Genomic DNA, 26270 nt, shown 5'->3' with positions numbered 1-26270 from the left:
GAAGTCGGCTTCCATTCGGAGGTGTTGACCCCTGCTACCAGAGGCGGCCATTGTGGCTCAGCCACTGGAGCCGAGCCTAGTAGCTGCTTACCCCAGTCGGAAAGCAGAGGAATGCTAGGCGCTGGGCCCCATGGCAGTGCTAATCCAGTGCCCATGTCTGTGTCTGCGCCTATAATGTTGTGCTGAAACCATCCGCCAAACTTGTGGCTTGGCTTTGGACAACACCCCGGCAACTATTGCCATGGATACCTATAGACAATGGCTTCCTCTGCTTCGATGGGCAGCTATGGGCAATGAACCCCTAACAACACTCGTTGGTAATGCCATAGAAACCCAATTATGTACACTACTCCCCCATCCTACCCCACCACCCGCTCCTAAGAAGTCACCCAGCCAATGACGGAGGGGAAAGTCACACCGGACAATCTGGCGTATCCAATCGGAAGCCTTCTTTTCCTCATGTACCTACTGTTGTGAGTACAAAGCTAGACACATAATCAATGAGACAAGGATTTAAATGTGTAGTATGTCAGTTATAAGAGCCCAGATTCAACGAACATTTTATGAGAATAAAGAAACACTCCCCAAGCTTGTGTTGAACACAGAACTGTACTTTTTGAGCAGCCTATGTCTCATAGAATCCTAATGATAAAATCCCACATCAGTTTGTTCAAAACTGAACATAATTTATTTTTTATTTTGATACTCCCCCAAAAAGTCTTATTGTCTGTCTGACATCGAAACAGGTTTGCTTTTTAATTTGTTCACCATGCAGTTTAACAGATGTGTGTGTGTGTTAAAGCATCCGTTCGGCTTTCAGTGTGTAGTGTGTCTCTTGTCTATGGTGCAGGTTAGATTCAGGGAATGAGGCCGTGATTTACTATTGTAGCGTGCAGAAACAGTTATGTCTCATTCTAATGATGTTGTGTATCTACCGGGAGGATTTAGAATTTATAGAGATTTGTGTCTATGAGAGAGTCCAAGGGACTAGTATCCAGTAGGGTTGCAAAATGAAACTTTTCCAAAATGCCCAGGTTTCCCAGACATCCCAGGTTTCCCAGACATCCCAGGTTTCCCAGACATCCCAGGTTTCCCAGACATCCCAGGTTTCCCAGACATCCCAGATTTCCCAGACATCCCAGGTTTCCCAGACATCCCAGGTTTCCCAGACATCCCAGGTACAGGATGGAAATGGAACATGTTGGAATTTTGGGAAACTTACCTACCAGAAGACTGGTGTTGACATTGTTCCTATAAGAGGACCATGAACTGATGTATGGACTGATGGCAGTGGTTCTAACATATGTTATATTTGCTCCCCGTCTACATTTCCTGTGTTCGGGTGTATGTAGAAGGAGTTTGTCAGCTACTGAGATCTAGACACTAGCATAAATAAATACATGTAAGATGGTGCTATATAATTTGAAGCACCCAAATGGAAACCTGAGTTAAGCACTTCAGGAAGAAACTTGCACTTGGAAGACGTGGATGTCTATTAAGGCAGCCCTCCGCACCTCTCTGATTCAGAGGGGGTGGGTTAAATTCGGAAGACACATTTCAGTTGAATGCGTTCAGTTGTACAACCTGCTAGTTATCCCCCTTTCCTTTGGCTCTTTTGTGTTTATTTATGATAGTGTAGTATGACTCTGTCCACAAGGGGTCAGAAACGAGTCCTAAATCTGTTTACCCACAACAACAGCCTGCCCTGGATGTAACTGGACTTTACATTACCATGCTGAATCAAAATCAAATAATGTATTGATCACATGCGCCGAATACAATAGGTGTAGGCTGTACTGTTAAATGCTTACTTACAAGCCCTTAACCAATAATGCAGGGTTTTAACAAAGTAAGAGAAAATGTGCTAAATAAACTAAAGGAACGATAGCCTCATTATTGTTCTTTTATTGTGTTATTATGTACAAAGCCTTGATACCCACGACAGAGGTTTCTGTAATCTTATCAGTCCATTGTTATCATGATGATCCCCACACTGGAGTGCCTTATGAATATGGGCCATGTTCTTATCTTGTTAAGCCAAATGATGTAAGGAAATGGGAAGTCATGAGAATCATATGTACGCTACCGGTCAAAGGTTTTACAACACCAACTCATTCAAGGGTTTTTCTTTATTTGTACTATTTTCTACATTGTAGAATCATAGTGAATACGTCAAAACTATGAAATTACCAAATCAAATTTGATTTGTCTCATGCGCCGAATACAACTGCTGTAGACCTTACAGTGAAATGCTTACTTACAAGCCCTTTACCAACAATACAGTTTTAAGAAAAAATACAAAAATAAGATATTAGAATAACATATAATTAAAGAGCAGCAGTAAATAACAATAGCGAGGCTTTATACAGGGGGTACCGGTACAGAGTCTATGTGGAGGCTTTATACAGGGGGTACCGGTACAGAGTCTATGTGGAGGCTTTATACAGGGGGTACCGGTACAGAGTCTATGTGGAGGCTTTATACAGGGGGTACCGGTACAGAGTCTATGTGGAGGCTATATACAGGGGTACCGGTACAGAGTCTATGTGGAGGCTTTATACAGGGGGTACCGGTACAGAGTCTATGTGGAGGCTATATACAGGGGGTACCGGTACAGAGTCTATGTGGAGGCTTTATACAGGGGGTACCGGTACAGAGTCTATGTGGAGGCTATATACAGGGGGTACCGGTACAGAGTCTATGTGGAGGCTTTATACAGGGGGTACCGGTACAGAGTCTATGTGGAGGCTTTATACAGGGGGTACCGGTACAGAGTCTATGTGGAGGCTTTATACAGGGGGTACCGGTACAGAGTCTATGTGGAGGCTTTATACAGGGGGTACCGGTATAGAGTCTATGTGGAGGCTTTATTTACATTTACATTTAAGTCATTTAGCAGACGCTCTTATCCAGAGCGACTTACAGGGGGTACCGGCATGTGGAGGCTTTATACAGGGGGTACCGGTACAGAGTCTATGTGGAGGCTTTATACAGGGGGTACCGGTACAGAGTCTATGTGGAGGCTTTATACAGGGGGTACCGGTACAGAGTCTATGTGGAGGCTTCATACAGGGGGTACCGGTACAGAGTCTATGTGGAGGCATTATACAGGGGGTACCGGTACAGTGTCTATGTGGAGGCTTTATACAGGGGGTACCGGTACAGAGTCTATGTGGAGGCTTCATACAGGGGGTACCGGTACAGAGTCTATGTGGAGGCTTTATACAGGGGGTACCGGCACAGAGTCTATGTGCGGGAGCACCGGTGTCGAGGTAATTGAGGTAATATGTAGGTAAGAGTTATTAGGAGTAGCAGAAGTGTAGGGGGGGGCGGGGGGCAATGCAAATAGTCTGGGTAACCATTTGATTAACTGTTCAGGAGAAGCTGTTTATAAGCCTCTTGGACTTAGACTTGGCGCTTTGGTACCGCTTGCCGTGCGATAGCAGAGAGAACCGTCTGACTAGGGTGGCAGGAGTCTGACAATTGTTAGGGCCTTCCTCTGACACCGCCTGGTATAGAGGTCCTGGATGGCAGGAAGCTTGGCCCCAGTGATGTCCTGGGCCGTATGCACTACCCTCTGTAGTGCCTTGTGGTCGGAGGCCAAGCGGTTGCCATACCAGGCAGTGATGCAAGTCAGGATGCTCTCGATGGTGCAGCTATAGAACCTTTTGAGGATCTGAGGACCCATGCAAATTCTTTTCAGTCTCCTGAGGGGGAATAGGTTTTGCCGTGCCCTCTTCACGACTGTCTTGGTGTGTTTGGACCATTCTAGTTTGTTGGTGATGTGGACGCCAAGGAATTTGAAGCTTTCAACCTGTTCCACCCCGTCGATGAGAATGGGGGCATGCTCAGTCCTCCTTTTCCCGTAGTCCACAATCATCTCCTTTTGTCTTGATCACATTGAGGGAGAGGTTGTTGTCCTTGCACCACATGGTCAGGTCTCTGACCTCCTCCCTATCGGCTGTCTCGTTGTTGTCGGTGATCAGGCCTACCACTTGCTGTGTCATCAGCAATCTTAATGATGGTGTTGGAGTTGTGCCTGGCCGTGCAGTCATGAGTGAACATGTAGTACAGGAGTGGACTGAGCACGCACTCCTTAGGGGTCCCCGTGTTGAGGATCAGTGTGGCGGATGTGTTGTTACCTACCCTTACCACCTGGGGGCAGCCCGTCAGGAAGTCCAGGATCCAGTTGCAGAGGGAGGTGTTTAGCTTAGTGATGAGCTTTGAGGGCACTATGGTGTTGACCGCTGAGCTGTAGTCAATGAATAGCCTTCTCACATAGGTGTTCCTTTTGTCCAGGTGTGAAAGGGCAGTGTGAAGTGCAATATAAATTGTATCATCTGTGGATCTGTTGGGGCGGTATGTAAATTGGAGTGGGTCTAGGGTTTCTGGGATGATGATGATGTTGATGTGAGTCATGACCAGCCTTTCAAAGCACTTCACGGCTACAGACGTGAGTGCTACGGGTTGGTAGTCATTTAGGCAGATTACCTTAGTGTTCTTTGGCACAGGGACTATGGTGGTCTGCTTGAAACATGTTGGTATTACAGACTCAGACAAGGAGAGTGAAAATGTCAGTGAAGACTTGCCAGTTGGTCAGTGCATGCTCAGGGGTACACGTCCTGGTATCCATCTGGCCTTGCGGCCTTGTGAATGTTGACCTGTTTAAAGGTTTTACTCACATCGGCTGCGGAGAGCGTGATCACACAGTCGTCCGGAACAGCTGATGCTCTCATGCATGTTTCAGTGTTATTTTGCTTGTCTGGTAGGCTCGTGTCACTGGGTAGTTCTCAGTGGAATCATGTAGTAACCAAACAAGTGTTAAACAAATCAAAATATATTTTATATTTGAGATTCTTCAAATAGCCACCCTTTGCCTTGATGACAGCTTTGCACACTCTTGGCATTCGCTCAACCAGCTTCATGAGGTAGTCACCTGGAATGCATTTCAATTAACAGGTGTGCCTTGTTAAAAGTTCATTTGTGGAATGTCTTTCCTTCTTAATGTGTTTGAGCCAATCAGTTGTATTGTGACATGGTAGGTGCGGTATATAGAAGATAGTATGGACTTGGTCTTTTACCAAATAGGGCTATGGCAAGAACAGCTCAAATAAGCAAAGAGAAAAAACGACAGTCCATCATTACTTTAAAACATGGTCAGTCAATACAGAACATTTCAAGAACTTTAAATGTTTCTTCAAGTACAGTCGCAAAAACCATCAAGCGCTATGATGAAACTGGCTCTCATGAGGACCACCTCAGGAATGTAAGACCCAGAGTTACCTCTGCTGCAGAGGAAAATTTATTTTGAGTTACCAGCCTCAGAAATTGCAACCCAAATAAATGCTTCACAGAGTTCAAGTTGAGATGTGTCTGTTACATCAACTGTTCAGAGGAGACTGTGATTCAGGCCTTCATGGTTGAATTGCTGAAAGAAACCACTAGTAAAGGACACCAATAAGAAGAAGAGACTTGCTTGGGCCAAGAAATATGATCATTGAACATTAGACTGGTGTAAATTTGTCCTTTGGTCTGGAGTCCAAATGTGAGATATTTGGTTCCAACCGCCGTGTCTTTGTGAGACGTGATGTGGGTAAACGGATGACCTCTGCATGTTGTATTTCCCACGTAAAGCATGGAGGAGGTGTGATGGTGTGGGGGTGCTTTGCTGATGACACTGATTTATTTACAATTCAAGGCACAGTTAACCAGCATGGCTACTACAGCATTCTGCAGCAATATGCCATCACATCTGGTCTCAATAGTCTAGTCACTTCTTTTCCCAATCTGCTTTCCTTCAGCTGCACTGAACGAGCTGGTTAGGTAAACACTACTTCCTGGTAGGCCGCTTCCATACTGCTTTCAGCTATCCTGTGTTTTCAGATCAGTGCAGAAATGGAGAGGATTTTGTTTTAGTGGACAATTTAAAATACATAAAAAATGTGCACCCGGCAACAGATACATACCATTAACTGTCAACGATATAAACACAAAGTTGAAAGACTTGTTTCCATTGTGGTCCTGTACTTACATGTATGTTACAGGGCTATAAAAAAGACGAGGCCATACTCTCTTTGGAGGACTGATGCTCTGTCCCAATGCACATCTCTCCTAAGGGAATGTTTACCACTGTCCCAATGCACATCTCTCCTAAGGGAATGTTTACCACTGTCCCAATGCACATCTCTCCTAAGGGAATGTTTACCACTGTCCCAATGCACATCTCTCCTAAGGGAATGTTTACCACTGTCCCAATGCACATCTCTCCTAAGCGACTGTTTACCACTGTCCCTATGCACATCTATCCTAAGGGAATGTTTACCACTGTCCCAATGCACATCTCTCCTAAGGGAATGTTTACCACTGTCCCAATGCACATCTCTCCTAAGGGAATGTTTACCACTGTCCCAATGCACATCTCTCCTAAGGGAATGTTTACCACTGTCCCAATGCACATCTCTCCTAAGGGAATGTTTACCACTGTCCCAATGCACATCTCTCCTAAGGGAATGTTTACCACTGTCCCAATGCACATCTCTCCTAAGGGAATGTTTACCACTGTCCCAATGCACATCTCTCCTATGGGAATGTTTACCACTGTCCCAATGCACATCTCTCCTAAGGGAATGTTTACCACTGTCCCAATGCACATCTCTCCTATGGGAATGTTTACCAATGATTTCTTCCAGCCCACCCATGGCACGGTAGCTAAGCCCTTAGCCTTCACCTCTTAAGTCAATCTCATCGATGCTCAGACTTTATTCTCTATGGTCTTTTGTACGAGATTTGTTATTTTGGCGCTAGGAAACTTTATGCAGTAACAAAACAAGTGTTAAACAAATCAAAATATATTTTATATTCGAGATTCCTCTTTTCTTATTTAACTAGCAAGTTGGTTAAGGACTAATTGTTATTACAATTACGGCCTACCCCAGCCAAACCTGGACTCTACCCTATTACAGCCGGATGTGATACAGCCTGGATTCGAACCAGGGAATGTAGTGACGCCTCTCTACGCTGAGATGCATTGCCTTAGACCGCTGTGCCACTCGAGAGCCGTGTTTAGTTGACTGAAACCAGGGTTATGTTCAGCAGTGTAAACGTGGGGGAAAACATTTAGTCCAATGCAAATGACAGATTGAGGTAGCATCTTTTCTGTTTCACAGCGTTTCATCCCATTGTGGTGCCTGCTGAATGTGACCTTGTTGAAACACTTTTGTGAATCCTATCATGGGTTTAAGACATGATTGTCTCAGTTAATGTATGTACATTGGTTGGTTGCATTGATAAGTGGAGCACCTGAGATGTCTGCATTGAATGTAGTAATGTGTTTATTCTGTAGACCTAAACTATGCTTTTGAAACGCTACGGGCCAAAGTCCTTAAGATCTACGCTTGTAACTCAAATGTTCATTTAAATGTTCATTTACATCATTACTTGGTTCAGAGTTAGGGACAATTCCATTTCAATTCAGCCAATTCAGGAAGTAAACTGAAATCCCAATTCTAATTATCCTCATTGAAAAGCAATGACAAGTATTGGAATTTACATGTCGGTTTACCTGCTGAATTGAAAAGGAATTGAGCCAAACCTTGTCAGAATTCAGGCCTAAAGGGAACATATCATCTCACTGCTGCTCAATATATCCTGACAGTAGTCTACACATGACCTATCCTAGCTTGGTTAAAACAGACTAAATTAACACGGCTCACCTTACCGTATGGACGATGGTGAGTACAGTGTTATGTCTTGTGTAACCAGGCTAGAACTACCCCGTCTTCAGATCCGTTTATTTATGAACAATGTTTAATGATGATATTCTAATAATATATCAGGGAAGGAATGGTTTATTTATTTTTATTTATACATCAATTCTTGTCAGTTTCTTGCTCTGATTTTATAAATGATAAAAGATCAGAATTGTGTTAAAATGTTGTATATTATTGAGTCATTTTAAAGGCTGTTATTTCTCATACAGAACTTATGATTTGGTTGGTTGTTAGGAATTTTATGAATAAATGACTAAACAATATCCCCATTTAAATAGAACTGTAAGTAAACTTATACTCTGTTTTATTATATCTGATTAACAATATGAGTTCATAAGTGAGGGATAGTGGAGCCTGAAACAGGGGGTAATTACATTTAAATAAATACCATTCCAGCCAGGTTGGAGGAGGTTAGGAGTGAGGGGTTTTTAAGTAAGGAGAAAAGGTCTTTAAACTATGGTTGAACTGACGAAATTTAGCCCTGGGGTGTTTTAGATAAGGCAGTGAGTGCATTCCTAGGTTTTCTGTTAACTAGAACTGTCAGCTAAGTGGTGATCGATAATGGTGAGGGGTCAAGAGTTAATTCAGTTATATAGTGTGTCCTGTGTGTGCGCTAGTGAGACGGAATTAACTTTTAAACTTGCTTGGTCTCGGTCGGGAGGAGGAGATTCATTCACCAATAACGTCATATTTTGTATATAAACTGTTGTTCGTGGTTACATGGCAGCGCACTCCGAGAATAAATACTATTATCTATTTTTGACTGTTCTCTGTCTATTTTATGCAAATAAGAATCTTTCAAATTCTCATTAAATAGACTAAGTGAATTCAATGAATGAAAACATAGTGGAAATAATGAAATATACAGTAACATTGGTGTAGTTTACTCATCATGTAAGAAATGTATTGTTATCTTAACAAATAGGTTACATAAATATATCCTTTGAATATGTAAGCTAAACCTGTTATTATGGTTCAGTCTCCACTTCAGTTTCCCTAGAAGGACTGCTGTGGGTGTTGGTCCTGCCCTGTGCTTTACACAATACTGTCTGTAACTTTGAGATTAGATTGCTGCACAACATCTCTGAGTAAACCAGATATTCTTTTTGCTTCTCCATTCCTATGTGGCTTGAGGTAGAAGTTGCCTTTTAACTGAACTAGGATCAGCTTACCCTCCTCTAGTGTCTCTTGACAAACGGGCTGCTTCCGTTAAAGTTCCATTGTTCCGGCTTAACACTTCTGTACATAACTGAACCTCAGTTTGGCATAGAGGAACTTGGTCAATGCCTTATCTGCTGGTTGCTCACATCACATCCCCCGGACACAAACTAGTAGCTAGCTAGATGGAGATCTCTGAGGTTATTTTTACTGAGTCCAAGTAAGTTGAAAGCCGGACTGAGTTTTTGAAAGCTGGACCCCCCCCAGACCAAACCACATACAGTCCTGGTTCACTATGGAACTATATTAGTACATCCTTCTGTACCCTGCAGTAAAATAGTTGGAATCCATATTTGCATATATTGTCTTGATACCAGGCTACACTGCCCACTGTTGTCTGATGTCACCTCGTGATTTGACTGCTAAATATGTGTAGCCTATTAATGGATGGCTAGAGAGCTACGCTCTACCTTTCTGAGTAGTCACTGTAGATGAAAACATGTTCAATTGCTGCCTGTGATTTCTCAAGAGAAAGAAGAACATGTACTGAACAAAAATATAAACGCAACATGTAAAGTGTTGGTCCAATGTTTCATGAGCTGAAATAAAAGATCCCAGAAATGTTACATACGCACAAAAATCAATTGGCATGCTGACTGCAGGAATGTCCACCAGAGCTGTTGCCAGAGAATTTGTTCATTTCTCTACCATAAACCACCTCCAGAGTCATTTCAGACAATTTGGCTGTACTTTCAACCGGCCTCACAACTGCAGACCACGTGTTACCATGCCCACGTGTTACAATGCCAGCCCAGAACCTCCTCTTCCGGCTTCTTCATCTTTGGTATCATCTGAGACCAGCCACACTGACAGCTGATGAAACTGAAGAATATTTCTGTCTGGAATGAAGACCTTTTCTGGGGGGAAAATCGTTGAAATCCTCGGCCCACCCATGACTGTGTCCCTTCCCAGTCATATGAAATCCTCGGCCCACCCTTGACTGTGCCCCTTCCCAGTCATATGAAATCCTCGGCCCACCCTTGACTGTGTCCCTTCCCAGTCATATGAAATCCTAGGCCCACCCTTGACTGTGTCCCTTCCCAGTCATATGAAATCCTAGGCCCACCCATGACTGTGTCCCTTCCCAGTCATATGAAATCCTCGGCCCACCCTTGACTGTGTCCCTTCCCAGTCATATGAAATCCTCGGCCCACCCATGACTGTGTCCCTTCCCAGTCATATGAAATCCTCGGCCCACCCTTGACTGTGTCCCTTCCCAGTCATATGAAATCCTCGGCCCACCCTTGACTGTGTCCCTTCCCAGTCATATGAAATCCTCGGCCCACCCTTGACTGTGTCCCTTCCCAGTCATATGAAATCCTCGGCCCACCCTTGACTGTGTCCCTTCCCAGTCATATGAAATCCTCGGCCCACCCTTGACTGTGTCCCTTCCCAGTCATATGAAATCCTAGGCCCACCCATGACTGTGTCCCTTCCCAGTCATATGAAATCCTAGGCCCACCCATGACTGTGTCCCTTCCCAGTCATATGAAATCCTAGGCCCACCCTTGACTGTGCCCCTTCCCAGTCATATGAAATCATAGGCCCACCCTTGACTGTGTCCCTTCCCAGTCATATGAAATCCTAGGCCCACCCTTGACTGTGCCCCTTCCCAGTCATATGAAATCCTAGGCCCACCCTTGACTGTGTCCCTTCCCAGTCATATGAAATCCTAGGCCCACCCATGACTGTGCCCCTTCCCAGTCATATGAAATCCTAGGCCCACCCATGACTGTGTCCCTTCCCAGTCATATGAAATCCTCGGCCCACCCTTGACTGTGTCCCTTCCCAGTCATATGAAATCCTCGGCCCACCCTTGACTGTGTCCCTTCCCAGTCATATGAAATCCTAGGCCCACCCTTGACTGTGTCCCTTCCCAGTCATATGAAATCCTCGGCCCACCCTTGACTGTGCCCCTTCCCAGTCATATGAAATCCTCGGCCCACCCTTGACTGTGTCCCTTCCCAGTCATATGAAATCCTCGGCCCACCCTTGACTGTGTCCCTTCCCAGTCATATGAAATCCTCGGCCCACCCTTGACTGTGCCCCTTCCCAGTCATATGAAATCCTCGGCCCACCCTTGACTGTGTCCCTTCCCAGTCATATGAAATCCTCGGCCCACCCTTGACTGTGCCCCTTCCCAGTCATATGAAATCCTAGGCCCACCCATGACTGTGTCCCTTCCCAGTCATATGAAATCCTCGGCCCACCCATGACTGTGTCCCTTCCCAGTCATATGAAATCCTAGGCCCACCCATGACTGTGTCCCTTCCCAGTCATATGAAATCCTAGGCCCACCCATGACTGTGTCCCTTCCCAGTCATATGAAATCCTCGGCCCACCCTTGACTGTGCCCCTTCCCAGTCATATGAAATCCTCGGCCCACCCTTGACTGTGCCCCTTCCCAGTCATATGAAATCCTAGGCCCACCCATGACTGTGCCCCTTCCCAGTCATATGAAATCCTAGGCCCACCCTTGACTGTGCCCCTTCCCAGTCATGTGAAATCCATAGATTCGGGCCTAAATAATTTATTTCAATTGACTGATTTATTTATATGAACTTTATGAACTTATGAACTGTAAAATCAGTAAAAATGTTTTTGATCAGTATAGATACCATTTCATCCTAGGAGGAAAAACCCTGAACCACACCACCAACTATATTTACCTTGGTCTGACTAGAAGTTATACTGAGCAGTTTGACATGGCCATAATGTCTCTAACAGATAAAACATGCAGAGCATATTTAGCCATTAGAAAGACCCTGTATAAATTAACCCCCAATTAGAATTAAACTTAAATTATTTGACTATGTTGTAACTCATGTAAATCATTCTATATAGCAGTGAAATTCGTGGACCTCAATACAATTGAGGAAAATACATCATGGGATAGAAGCCCCACCAACATTTAACACCTGGAATGTTGTTCTTCTGGACTCACCTCACATAAGAGAGAGAGAGGGGGAGAGAGAGAGAAGGTGGGAGAGAGAGAGAGGAGGGGAGAGAGAAATAAGGGAGAGAGGAGGGGGGAGAGAGAGAAGGGGGAGAGAGTAGGGGAGAGATAAGGGGGAGAGAGAGAAGGGGGAGAGAGAGAGGAGGGGGAGAGAGAGAGAGAAGGGGGGAGAGAGAGAGGAGGGGGAGAGAGAGAGAGGAGGGGGTGAGAGAGAGAGAAGGGGAGAGAGAGAGAGGGAGGGGGTGAGAGAGAGAGGAGGGGGTGAGAGAGAGAGGAGGGGGAGAGAGAGAAGGGGGAGAGAGAGAGAAGGGGGAGAGAGGAGGAGAGAGAGAGAGAAATAAGGGGGAGAGAGAGAAGGGGGGAGAGAGAGAGAGAAGGGGGAGAGAGAGAGGAGGGGGGTGAGAGAGAGAGAAGGGGGAGAGAGAGAGGAGGGGGGGGAGAGAGAGAGAAGGGGGAGAGAGAGAGGAGGGGGTGAGAGAGAGGAGGGGGTGAGAGAGAGAGGAGGGGAGAGAGAAAGGAGGGGGAGAGAGAGAGGAGGGGGTGAGAGAGAGAGAAGGGGGAGAGAGAGAGAGGAGGGGGAGAGATAATGTGAATAGAAGATGATCTTCAGGCATGATACAGGGGTGGGGTTAAACAGAACACCAGCCCACATGAAACATTATCACATGCCTCTGCCTCTAGCTAGTTGTTTAAATGCTTTTACATTGCATGTGTGGTGTCTGTACATCAGGGGTTGTTTATGAGAGAGAGAGAGAGAGAGAGAGAGGTCTACGTATATTCATGAGCAGAAAGGGGAACTCTAATTTGGTCCAGACTCTCTCAAAGTGAACAACCAACACACTTGTAGTAGGTGATCATAGAGTTAACCAGTGGATATCTCCTGTCTATTCTGTGTGTGTTTACCACCATGCCAACCTACACAGTGATGGTGGCTACAGGGAGCCAATGGTTTGCAGGGACTGATGACTACATATACATCACCCTGGTGGGAACAGAGGGCTGCAGTGAGAGGACTTTACTGGACAAACCGTTCTACAATGACTTCGAGAGAGGGGCGGTGAGTTGAGTTACAGTGGCTTGTGTGGTTAGGGTTTTGTCTGTCGTGCTCACTAACCAGAGTTCGTGTTAGAGTGAGATTGAAGGTTTCACAGTGTGTGCATTACTTGAAAGACAGAGTTGACCTTGTTAATGAAAATAATTAGAAATATTGTACCTTCATCAGACTTGAGACCGGATATGTACTTAGTTAGAAAGCTTCCTCTGGTATTTGTCCTGAAGACTAAACTTCAAAAGAAAGGAATTGATTGTGCTCTTTAGGATGACTGATTACTAGTTGTGTAGACAATTACGTACACTATATATTCAAAAGTATGTGGACACCCCTTCGCATTAGTGGATTTGGCTATTTCAACCACACCCATTGCTGACAGGTGTATAAAATCGAGCACACCGCCATGCAATCTCAATAGACAAACATTGGCAGTAGAATGGCCTTAATGAAGAGCTCAGTGACTTTCAACGTGGCACAATCATAGGATGCCACCTTCCCAAAAGGTCAGTTCGTCAAATTTGTGCCCTTCTAGAGCTGCCCCGGTCAACTGTAAGTGCTGTTATTGTGAAGTGGAAACGTCCAGGTGCAACAACGGCTCAACCGCAAAGTGGTAGGTCACACAAGCTCACAGAACTGGACCGCAGAGTGCTACAGCGCATACAAATCGCCTGTCCTTGGTTGCAATACTCTCTACCAAGATCCAAACTGCCTCTGGAAGCAACGTCAGCACAAGAAATGTTTGTCAGGAGCTTCATGAAATGGGTTTCCATGACCGAGCACCCGCACACAAGCCTAAGATCACCATGTGCAATGCCAAGAGTCGGCTAGAGTCGTGTAAAGCTCACCTCCATTAGACTCTAGAGCAGTGGAAACATTCTCTGGAGTGATGAATCTTGTGGATGCCATGAGAACCCTACCTGCCCCAATGCACATTGCCAACTGTAAAGTTTGGTGGAGGAGGAATAATGGTCTAGGGCATTTTGTCATGCTTCGGGCTAGGCCCTTTAGATCCAATGAAGGGACATCTTAACTCTACAGCATACAATGACATTCTAGACAATTCTGTGCTTCCAACATCGTGGCAACTGTCGTGGAAATTTCCTGTATTTACCAAATCATGAGAGCAAACCACACACAAGTCAGAGTTAGTTATCACAAAGTCCATCTTTAATTATATGAGCTTCATCACAACCCTGTGACTCTCAGATCAATTCAGTGTCTATCAATGAATTCTCTGAGAGTCCCATACACATTGCAACTGAGATCCTTTATAGCAAAGACACACATAGCCAGACAGCATTGGCATAATTTATCGTTCAGCTTTGTCTCCTAAACTATGTTATTTTCTCAAACTCAGAACCATAAACAAATCCTCCATATCAACAGGCATATATCAAATCCATCCTATCTTGACAAGATCACAGAGACACATTTACTGGCACACAGACATTGTGGAACCAAGAGATACATGCTTGATCTCTCCGCTCTCTCCGGCCCAAGTAACTTAGTCTTGACATAGAACAGATAACTGCAACCCCGGCCACAGTATAAACATTCTGATGAGAAGTAACTTACAAACATATGATGAATATAAAACATCTTACCTATGTTACCAACTAATTCTGATTATTCCTCAACACAACAGTTGGGGGAAAGTCCCTTTGTAGGCCTCCTTGCTCGCACACACTTTTTCAGTTCTGCCCACAAATATTCTATAGGATTGAGGTCAGGGCTTTGTGATGGCCACTCCAATACCTTGACTTTGTTGTCCTTAAGCCATTTTGTCACAACTTTGAAGTATGCTTGGGATCATTGTCCATTTGGAAGACCCATTTGTTTCATCAGACCAGAGGACATTTCTCCAAAAAGTATGATCTTTGTCCCCATGTGCAGTTGCAAACCGTAGACTGTTTTTTTTTCATGGTGGTTTTGGAGCAGTGGCTTCATCCTTGCTGAGTGGACTTTCAGGTTATGTTGATATCGGACTCGTTTTACTATGAATGTAGATACTTTTGAACCTTTTTCCTCTAGCATCTCCACAAGGTCCTTTGTTGTTGTTCTGGGATTGATTTGCACTTTTTGCACCAAAGTACATTCATCTCTAGGAGACAGAACACGTCTCCTTCCTGAGCAGTATGATGGCTGCGTGGTCCCATGGTGTTTATACTTGCATACTACTGTTTGAACAGATGAATGTGGTACCTTCAGGCGTTTGGAAATTCCTCCCAAGGATGAACCAGACTTGTGGAGGTTTACAATTTTTTTTCTGATGTCTTGGCTGAGTTCTTTTGATTTTCCCATGATATCAAGCAAAGAAGCACTGAGTTTGAAGGTAGGCCTTGAAATACATCCACTGGTACACCTCCAATTGACTCAAATGATGTCAATTAGCTTATCAGAAGCTTCTAAAGCCATGACATAATTTTCTGGAATTTTCCAAGCTGTTTAAAGGCACAGTCAATTTAGTGTATTAAACGTCTGACCCACTGGAATTGTGATACAGTGATTTATAAGTGAAATAATCTGTCTGTTAACAATTGTTGTAAAAATGACTTGTGTCATGCACAGTAGATGTCCTAACCGACTTGCCAAAACTATAGTATGGGGAAGGCCCTTTCCTGTTTCAGCATCATTTTTTTATTTGACTGTTCCCCAGTGTAAGATCTGCCACAGAATGTGTTGCAGGATCAAGCCCAGCCCTGTAGAAACATCTGTCATCAGGTTCACACTGCAAGCTGAGAAAAGAGGAACCACTCCGTCAGTCAGTGAGGTTACACATACACTTGATGAGCTCTATTCTCTTAAATAAATTGTGCCTGAAATTGTGTTCCAATATGAGTCAAGGGGAGTAATCCATAGAGATGGAGTAAAGAGACTTTACTGTGATTCGTTCCATTTACACATGGCTATTTACCTGGGTGTCACCTGGAAATACAATGGATTGGATTATATAATGCATTTTTTAAGGCTCAAATCTCTTTACATTGATTGTCCTGTAGAAACTTGCCTTTACCATTGCACAGTACAGTACTAGATAAAAGGGTTACGCTCCGGTGCAGAGTGAGTCCTGGAGGCGCCATCACCACCATTGCTGTTACTTTGTATGAGGGTGGTCTAAAGGAATCAGATTACTACATTCAATTCTCTGCTCTTTCACTCTAAGGAAGCAAAATAACAACATAAGGCCTATTGACAAACGTCTTCTACAGCCAATAGCTGATGAGTGACCTGCTCGTGACCTCATGGCCCATGAACACCACATGGAAGTTCAATAAAAAGCTTCCCTATCTGATCAAAATTGTCAACTCATTCTGGCATTAAAAGCTTCACCAGTGTCTGAATCTTGTTCACTAGATCCAGTTGTACTCTTTAGTTCAGGATGCATCGGCTGTATACTTCCTCTACTGCACTAACCATCAGTGACTCATGAGCTCGTATCAACCTCATGCTGTCTCTTTCTGACTGTTGTATCTGGACCCCAGAAAGAGAACCTGGTGCAAAATGAACAGCTATGGGGATCCCAACAAACACAATAAACCTTGTTCAGTATAAGTCATTATTTTAATCACTTTCCGTAACAGTGATAACCTGGTAATGACTATTGTCTGTCCTCAGGTTAGGCTGAATCTGGGTCCGGGAATTAGCCCCTTATGTTTACTCTACACAGGATGAGAGCAAGCTCAATCGCTCTAAACCTGGTTGTCCATCCTCAGGTGGACTCTTATGATGTGACGGTGGGGGAGAACCTGGGAGAGATGGAGCTGGTGAAGGTAGAGAAGAATAAGTACTGGGTTCATGATGACTGGTACTGTAAGTACATCACAGTGAAGACTCCCTCTGGAGACTACGTAGAGTTCCCCTGCTTCCGCTGGCTGGTAGATGACAAGGAGGTGGTCCTTAGGGACGGCAGAGGTACCTGTCTGTCTGTTGGTCGGTCACATCTGTCTGTCTGTCTGTCTGTCTGTCTGTCTGTCTGTCTGTCGGCTTGTCTGTCTGTCTGTCGGCTTGTCTGTCGGTCTGTCTGTCTGTCGGCCTGTCTGTCGGCCTGTCTGTCTGTCATTAAACTGTCTCCTCTCCCTATCTTAAGGAACACATAAATCAATCCAGAAACATCTTCATTACGGGTTTTCACTTTTTTTTAAGCACGGTTGCCAAAGGATGACAAGACCAGACTGGAGAAGCAGCACCGACGTAAAGAGCTGGAGAGCAGACGGAAAACCTACAGGCAAGAGCTGGGTTTATGGTGTAGCACACATCTACATCACCAAGATGCGTTAAACAAATACATGTATTCAATGTATTGAACTAGTCAATGTTTTCTAGTATCCAATGCACTGACTTTATAAAGTGTAGCCTAACAGTAAAATATCTGTGCAGTGTTATGTAGTGTAGTCCTAATTCAGTAGTGCTGCTGAACGTGCTAGTGATTCTGTGATGTCCTGCTGTGTATAGATGGAGGGAGTGGCAGCCTGGGTTTCCAATGAGTATAGATGCCAACACACACAAGGAGCTTCCCAGAGACATCCAGTTTGACAGCGAGAAAGGAGTGGACTTCATTCTCAACTACAGTAAGGCGTAAGTACTGCACCCATACTACACTCTGTAACCATTGTCCTATCATTACAGGGTTACAGGTTCAAACCCTGCTACCACTGTTTCCCCTCATCACTTGTACACTCATCGCTGTTTCCCCTCATCACTGTTTCCCCTCATCACCGTTTCCCCTCATCACTGTTTCCCCTCATCACCGTTTCCCCTCATCACTGTTTCCCCTCATCACTTGTACACTCATCACTGTTTCCCCTCATCACTTGTACACAGCACTGTTTCCACTCATCACTGTTTCCCCTCATCACTTGTACACTAATCACTGTTTCTCCTCATCACTTGTACACTCATCACTTGTACACTCATCACTGTTTCCCTTCATTACTGTTTCCCCTCATCACTGTTTCCCCTCATCACTTGTACACTCATCACTGTTTCCCCTCATCACTTGTACACTCATCACTTGTACACTCATCACTGTTTCCCTTCACCACTGTTTCCCCTCATTACTGTTTCCCCTCATCACTGTTTCCCCTTATCACTGTTTCCCCTCATCACTTGTACACTCATCACTGTTTCCCTTCACCACTGTTTCCCCTCATTACTGTTTCCCCTCATCACTGTTTCCCCTTATCACTGTTTCCCCTCATCACTTGTACACTCATCACTGTTTCCCCTCATCACTTGTACACTCATCACTGTTTCCCCTCATCACTTTTACACTCATCACTTTACTGTTCTTTATTTTACTCTTATTATTATCTATCCTGATGCCTAGTCACTTTACCCTGCCTTCATGTACATATCTACCTCAATACCTTATTATTAACTATCCTGATGCCTAGTCACTTTACCCTGCCTTCATGTACATATCTACCTCAATACCTTATTATTAACTATCCTGATGCCTAGTCACTTTACTCTGCCTTCATGTACAGTGGGGCAAAAAAGTATTTAGTCAGCCACCAATTGTGCATGTTCTCCCACTTAAAAAGATGAGAGAGGCCTGTAATTTTCATCATAGGTACACCTCAACTATGACAGACAAAATTAGAAAAAAGTCCAGAAAATCACATTGTAGGACTTTTTTATGAATGTATTTACAAATTATGGTGGAAAATAAATATTTGGTCACCTACAAAAAAGCAAGATTTCTGGCTCTCACAGACCTGTAACTTCTTCTTTAAGAGGCTCCTCTGTCCTCCACTCGTTACCTGTATTAATGACACCTGTTTGAACTTGTTATCAGTATAAAAGACACCTGTCCACAACCTCAAACAGTCACACTCCAAACTCCACTATGGCCAAGACCAAAGAGCTGTCAAAGGACACCAGAAACAAAATTGTAGACCTGCACCAGGCTGGGAAGACTGAATCTGCAATAGGTAAGCAGCTTGGTTTGAAGAAATCAACTGTGGGAGCAATTATTAGGAAATGGAAGCCATACAAGACCACTGATAATCTCCCTCGATCTGGGGCTCCACGCAAGATCTCACCCCATGTGGTCAAAATGATCACAAGAATGGTGAGCAAAAATCCCAGAACCACACGGGGGGACCTAGTGAATGACCTGCAGAGAGCTGGGACCAAAGTAACAAAGCCTACCATCAGCAAGGGCATTGAAAATGAAACGTGGCTGGGTCTTTCAGCATGACAATAATCCCAAACACACCACCCAGGCAACGAAGGAGTGGCTTCGTAAGAAGCATTTCAAGGTCCTGGAGTGGCCTAGGGAGTTGAAAGTCCGTGTTGCCCAGCAACAGCCCCAAAACATCACTGCTCTAGAGGAGATCTGCATGGAGGAATGGGCCAAAATACCAGCAACAGTGTGTGAAAACCTTGTGAAGACTTACAGAAAACGTTTGACCTCTGTCATTGCCAACAAAGGCTATATAACAAAGTATTGAGATAAACTTTTGTTATTGGCCAAATACTTATTTTCCACCATAATTTGCAAATAAATTCATTAAAAATTCTACAGTGTGATTTTCTGTCATAGTTGAGGTGTACCAATGATGAAAATTACAGGCCTCTCTCATCTTTTTAAGTGGGAGAACTTGCACAATTGGTGTCTGACTAAATACTTTTTTGCCCCACTGTACATATTTACCTCAAATACCTTATTATTATCTATCCTGATGCCTAGTCACTTTACCCTACCTTCATGTACATATCTACCTCAAATACTTTTTACCTCTGCACATTGATCTGGTACTGGTTCTCCTTGTACATAATAGCTCCACGTTGATCTGGTACTGATACTCCTTGTACATAGCTCCACGTTGATCTGGTACTGGTACTCCCTGTATATAGCTCCACATTGATCTGTTACTGGTACTCCCTGTATATAGCTCCACATTGATCTGGTACTCCCTGTATATAGCTCCACATTGATCTGATACTGGTACTCCCTGTATATAGCTCCACATTGATCTGGTACTCCCTGTATATAGCTCCACATTGATCTGGTACTCCCTGTATATAGCTCCACATTGATCTGATACTGGTACTCCCTGTATATAGCTCCACATTGATCTGATACTGGTACTCCCTGTATATACCCTGTATATAGCTCCACATTGATCTGGTACTGGTACTCCCTGTATATAGCTCCATGTTGATCTGGTAGTGTTAGACCTAGTCTTTCCAAAGTGGAGATTTACACATGGTTTAATTTGTACTCTCTACAGAGCTAAACCTACAGCAGGGCCCTTTCCAATGTGGAGATTTACACATGGTTTAATTTGTACTCTCTACAGAGCTAAACCTACAGCAGGGCTCTTTCCAATGTGGAGATGTCCATGTAGAAGACCCATGCTTGTCATAATAGGGCATTTTCTGTTTTTAGGGGCAACATTTGTTTCTTGCATTGACACTTATGCTCTAAATGTCAGGTTGTCCAGGATGGAGCTGTCATCTAGTGAGGTGTTCCTCGAAATGTTTTTTTTTATTGTTCTCAAAGGGACTTCTTGGTTTGAATAAAGGCTAAATGGGAAACAGAAATCCATTGTTGGCTCAGCAGGTGGGTGGTGAGTAGTATGTAAATGTGACTAAAAGGTAACCGGTTTTAAAGCTCTGTATGAAAGCCTGTGGAACAGGATAGTTCCTGTATGAGTAACCAGGGACATTTGCATGTATCCTACACATCACCAGACCTAAACACAAACACATATTGTTTCAATGTTTTATTAATTTTTTATTTTACCTTTATTTAACCAGGTAGGCTAGTGGAGTTCTCATTTACAACTGCGACCTGGCCAAGATAAAGCAAAGCAGTGCGAAACAAACAAAACACATACACATGGAATAAACAAACATACAGTCAATAACACAATAGAAAAAAAATAAAGTCTATATACAGTGTGTGCAAATGGCGTGAGGAGGTAAGGCAATAAATCGGACATAGTAGAGGAGTAATTACAATTTAGCAAATTAACACGGGAGTGATAGATGAGCAGATGATGATGTGCAAGTAGAAATACTGAAGTGCAAAAGAGCAGAAAAGTAAATAAAAACAATATGGGGATGAGGTAGGTAGATTGGGTGGGCTATTTACAGATGGACTATGTACAGATTCAGCGATTGGTTAGCTGCTCAGATAGCTGATGTTTAAAGTTATTGAGGGAAATATAAGTCTCCAGCTTCAGTGATTTTTGCAAATCGTTTCAGTCATTGGCAGCAGAGAACTGGAAGGAAAGGCTGCCAAAGAGGTGTTGGCTTTGGGGATGACCGGTGAGATATACCTGTTGGAGTGCATGCTACGGGTGGGTGTTGTTATCGTGACCAGTGAGCTGAGATAAGGCGGAGCTTATACTTATAGATGACCTGGAGCCAGTGGGACTGGCGACGAATATGTAGAGACTAGAGCATATAGGTCACAGTGGTGGGAGGTATAAGGGGCTTTGGTGACAAAACGAATGGCACTGTGATAGACTTCATCCAGTTTGCTGAATAGAGCAGCTATTTTGTAAATGACATCGCTGAAGTTGAGGATCGGTAGGATAGTCAGTTTTACGAGGGTATGTTTGGCGGTGTGAGTGAAGGAGGCTTCGTTGCGAAATAGGAAGCCGATTTTATATTTCATTTTGGATTGGAGATGTTTAATATGAGTCTGGAAGGAGAGTTTACAGTCTAGCCAGACACCTAGGTATTTGTAGTTGTCCACATATTCTAAGTCAGAACCGTCCAGAGTAGTTATGCTAGGCTGGCGGGTGGGTGCGGGCAGCGAGCGGTTGAAAAGCATGCATTTGGTTTTACTTGCGTTTAAGAGCAGTTGGAGGCTAAGGAAGGAGTGTTGTATGGCATTGAAGCTTGTTTGGAGGTTAGTTAACACAGTGTCCAGAGAAGGGCCAGATGTATTCAGAATGGTGTCGTCTGCATAGAGGTGGATCAGGGAATCACCCGCAGCAAGAGCGACATTGCTGATATATACAGAGAAAACAGTTGGTCCGATAATCGATCCCTGTGGTACCCCCATAGAGACTGCCAGAGGTCCGGACAACAGGCCCTCCGATTTAACACACTGAACTCTGTCTGAGAAGTAGTTGGTGAAAAGGCGAGGCCGTAATTTGAGAAACCAAGGCTGTTGAGTCTGTGGATAAGAATTTGGTGATTGACAGAGTCAAAAGCCTTGGCCAGCTTGATGAAGACGGCTGCACAGTACTGTCTTTTATCGATGCTGGTTATGATGTTGTTTAGGACCTTGAGCGTGGCTGGGGTGGATCCATGACCAGCTTGAAAACCAAATTGCACAGGGGAGAAGGTTCGGTGGGATTCAACATGGTCAATGATCTGTTTATTAACAGGGCTTTCGAAGACTTTAGAAAGGCAGGGCAGGATGGATATTGGTCTATAACAGTTTGGGTCCAGAGTGTCACCCCCTTTGAAGAGGGCGATGACCGCGGCATCTTTCCAATCTTTAGGAATCTCAGACGATACGAAAGAGAGGTTGAAGAGACTGGTAATAGGAGTTGCAACAATGGCGGCTGATACTTTTAGAAAGAGAGGGTCCAGATTGTCTAGCCCAGCTGATTTGCACAGGTCCAGGTTTTGCACCTCTTTCAGAACTATCTGGATCTGGATTTGGGTGAAGGAGAAGCTGGGGAGGCTTGGGCAAGTAGCTGTGGGGGGTGCGGAGCTGTGGCCGGGGTTGGAGTAGCCAGGAGGAAAGCATGGCCAGCCGTAGAGAAATGCTGATTGAAATTCTCGATTATCGTGGATTTATCGTTGGTGATATTGTTACCTAGCCTCACTGCAGTGGGCAGCTTGGAGGAGGTGCTCTTATTCTCCATGGATTTATCGGTGGTGACTGTTACCGAGCCTCACTGCAGTGGGCAGCTTGGAGGAGGTGCTCTTATTCTCCATGGATTTATCGTTGGTGACATTGTTACCTAGCCTCACTGCAGTGGGCAGCTTGGAGGAGGTGCTCTTATTCTCCATGGATTTATCGGTGGTGACCGTGTTACCGAGCCTCACTGCAGTGGGCAGCTTGGAGGAGGCGCTCTTATTCTCCATGGTTTATCGGTGGTGACCGTGTTACCGAGCCTCACTGCAGTGGGCAGCTGGGAGGAGGTGCTCTTATTCTCCATGGACTTTTCAGTGTCCCAAAACATTTTGGAGTTAGAGCTACAGAATGCAAATTTCTGTTTGAAAAAGCTAGTTTTTTCTTTCCTGACTGACTGCATGTATTGATTCCTGACTTCCCTGAAAAAAGTAGACAAATACTTTGGTTCAAACCTATCAGCTTAATCTATGCTTTTAATCTACATTATGAAATAAGGTGAATATGGGTGATGATGAGGTCCAACTTTCCTTTGATTGCTTAGGAGGGATAGCAACCTTGGAAACGGGTTGTCTGTCTTTGCTCTGTAGTTCCTCTGTAGTTCAGTTGGTAGAGCATGACGCTTATAATGCCAGGATAGTGGGTTCGATTCCCGGGATCACCCATATGTAAACACACATGACACACATGATTGTAAGTCGCTTTGGATAAAAGCGTTTGCTAAATGACTTATACACTCAGTGTACAAAACGTTAATGACAGCTGCTCATTACATAGCCTGGTCAGTTGATGATCCCTTGTTCATGTCACTTCAATCAGTGTAGATAATGGGGAGGAGACAGGTTACATGTAAATAATGATTTTCAAGCCTTGAGACATGGATTATGTATGCATTCCATTCAGAGGGTGAATAGCCAAGACAAATAATTTAAGTGCCTTTGAACGGGGTATGGTAGTAGGTGCCAGGCACACTGGTTTGTGTCAGAAACTGCAACACTGCTGGGTTTTTCACGCTCAAAGTTTCCTGTGTGTATCAAGAATGGTCCAGCACCCATTGGAGTCAACATGGGCCAGCATCCCTGTGGAACACTTTTTACGCCTTATAGTCCATGCTCCAACGAATTGGGGGGGGTGCAACTCAATATTAGGAAGGTGTTCTTAATGTTTGGTCTACTCAAAGGCGTGATGAGGAACTAGAGGAAGTGGCTGGTGTTAGCATGCCATGTATTTATAGTCCTGAGAAGTGTTGGTGTCATCATGACTAACTGTGTTGCTATGGCTTGTTTGAATAACGGAATTTTTTGTGCAGCTGAATTATTTGTGCAGATGATTTATTTGTGCAGCTGAATTATTTGTGCAGCTGAATTTGCATTGATACCACCTTATCTGCAGAGAGCACAGAGTACAAAGGACTACATGCAGTACGTTGTGCTATTAAGACATTGCACAATGCTTGATGTAGATTTACCAGACTGGTGATGGGTAGGATTACATTCAAAGCATGATGACTGACCTCCATTGATAGTACCAATGTACCAATGACTAGTAAACATTACTCACCACGAGGTGAGTAGCAGCATTCTCAGTATCCCAAATGTTGTTGCCAAAGTACTGCAAACATATGTGCGCGTATCATAAGAAGGAAGGGAAGCGGTAACTCCATAAATTAACCCCTAACAACCAACGCTGCTAACGGTCTAATATCAGGTGGATAAGTGTGTAAAGAATGTGTACATACATCAGCAACTCCTGAATTGTCTTGTTTGTTGATCACATTGAAATGAGAAGAAAATAACTCAACATAAATCTTAGCTTCGCTTGACCATCCTGATCTCCCGAGAATACATTTTGTTTCTCTACATGGTATTGCAGAGGTCAGTCAGGAGGGTGGATCAGGAATCATAAATCTCCTGCAGCTAGATGATGTTGTCCTTTCCTCCCCAGGATAGAGAACCTGTGTGTGAACCAGTTCATGCACATGTTCCAGTCCTCCTGGAATGACTTTGCTGACTTTGAGCGGATCTTCGTCAGGATCAAAAACACCATCTCAGGTGTGTGGTCCCTGTTTTCTCCATAGAATGTGGTCCCTGTTTTCTCCATAGAATGTGGTCCCTGTTTTCTCCATAGAATGTGGTCCCTGTTTTCTCCATAGAATGTGGTCACTGTTTTCTCCATAGAATGTGGTCACTGTTTTCTCCATAGAATGTGGTCCCTGTTTTCTCCATAGAATGTGGTGACTGTTTTCTCCATAGAATGTGGTCCCTGTTTTCTCCATAGAATGTGGTCACTGTTTTCTCCATAGAATGTGGTCCCTGTTTTCTCCATAGAATGTGGTCACTGTTTTCTCCATAGAATGTGGTCCCTGTTTTCTCCATAGAATGTGGTCCCTGTTTTCTCCATAGAATGTGGTCCCTGTTTTCTCCATAGAATGTGGTCCCTGTTTTCTCCATAGAATGTGGTCACTGTTTTCTCCATAGAATGTGGTCACTGTTTTCTCCATAGAATGTGGTCACTGTTTTCTCCATAGAATGTGGTCACTGTTTTCTCCATAGAATGTGGTCACTGTTTTCTCCATAGAATGTGGTCACTGTTTTCTCCATAGAATGTGGTCACTGTTTTCTCCATATAATGTGGTCACTGTTTTCTCCATAGAATGTGGTCACTGTTTTCTCCATAGAATGTGGTCACTGTTTTCTCCATAGAATGTGGTCACTGTTTTCTCCATAGAATGTGGTCACTGTTTTCTCCATATAATGTGGTCACTGTTTTCTCCATAGAATGTGGTCACTGTTTTCTCCATAGAATGTGGTCACTGTTTTCTCCATAGAATGTGGTCACTGTTTTCTCCATAGAATGTGGTGACTGTTTTCTCCATAGAATGTGGTCGCTGTTTTCTCCATAGAATGTGGTCACTGTTTTCTCCATAGAATGTGGTCACTGTTTTCTCCATAGAATGTGGTCACTGTTTTCTCCATAGGGTCCCCTTATGTAAGACCGGCACTATACTAGCTGTTTCTGCAATTATTCTCTTCTCCTCTCCTCCTTCTCTCTTCTCCTCTTCTCCCCTCTTCCTCTTCTCTCCTCCTTTTCTCCCCCTCCTCTCCCCTCCCCTCCCCTCCCCTCCTCTCCCATCCTCTCCCATCCCGTCCCCTCTCCTCTCCTCTCCTCTCCTCACCCTATTCCTATCCTAGAGTATGTGATGCAGCACTGGAAAGAGGACTTTATGTTTGGATACCAGTACCTGAACGGCTGTAACCCAGTGATGATTCAGAAGTGCACCAAGCTGCCAGATAAGTTCCCCGTTACACACAACATGGTGGCAGACTGTCTGGAGAGAGAGATGACTCTGGAGGAGGAGATCAAGGTAGAGACTGAACCCATAGAGATCCTATTCAATTATTCTAATTCCTAATTCTATGACTGATACACACACGTCACATGTCACCT

General features: G+C 44.1%; 1 protein-coding gene across 2 annotated transcripts in view; it reads left to right on the top strand.

Annotated features, from left to right (window-relative positions):
* Nucleotides 1-330: 330 nt before the first annotated feature.
* LOC118369426 (polyunsaturated fatty acid 5-lipoxygenase-like) overlaps nt 331-26270 on the top strand; it is a 38111-nt gene continuing 12171 nt past the window's right edge. The window contains exons 1-6 of one of the 2 annotated variants that reach the window (XM_052498747.1): nt 331-473; nt 16708-16906; nt 17138-17219; nt 17447-17569; nt 24768-24874; nt 26015-26187. In XM_052498747.1, the coding sequence (XP_052354707.1) occupies nt 16750-16906; nt 17138-17219; nt 17447-17569; nt 24768-24874; nt 26015-26187 (642 nt within the window). In that variant the 5' untranslated portion in view covers nt 331-473; nt 16708-16749. Of the gene's footprint in view, nt 474-12619; nt 13001-16707; nt 16907-17137; nt 17220-17446; nt 17570-24767; nt 24875-26014; nt 26188-26270 lie in introns of those variants that run through there. The other variant, XM_052498746.1, reaches the window with a different exon arrangement.

The sequence above is a fragment of the Oncorhynchus keta genome, chromosome 36 (genome assembly GCF_023373465.1).
Source record: "Oncorhynchus keta strain PuntledgeMale-10-30-2019 chromosome 36, Oket_V2, whole genome shotgun sequence".
In the NCBI taxonomy this organism is placed as follows: Eukaryota; Metazoa; Chordata; class Actinopteri; order Salmoniformes; family Salmonidae; genus Oncorhynchus; species Oncorhynchus keta.
The sequence above is the reverse complement of the archived record's forward strand: the minus strand, read 5'-3'. Positions and strand labels throughout refer to the sequence as shown.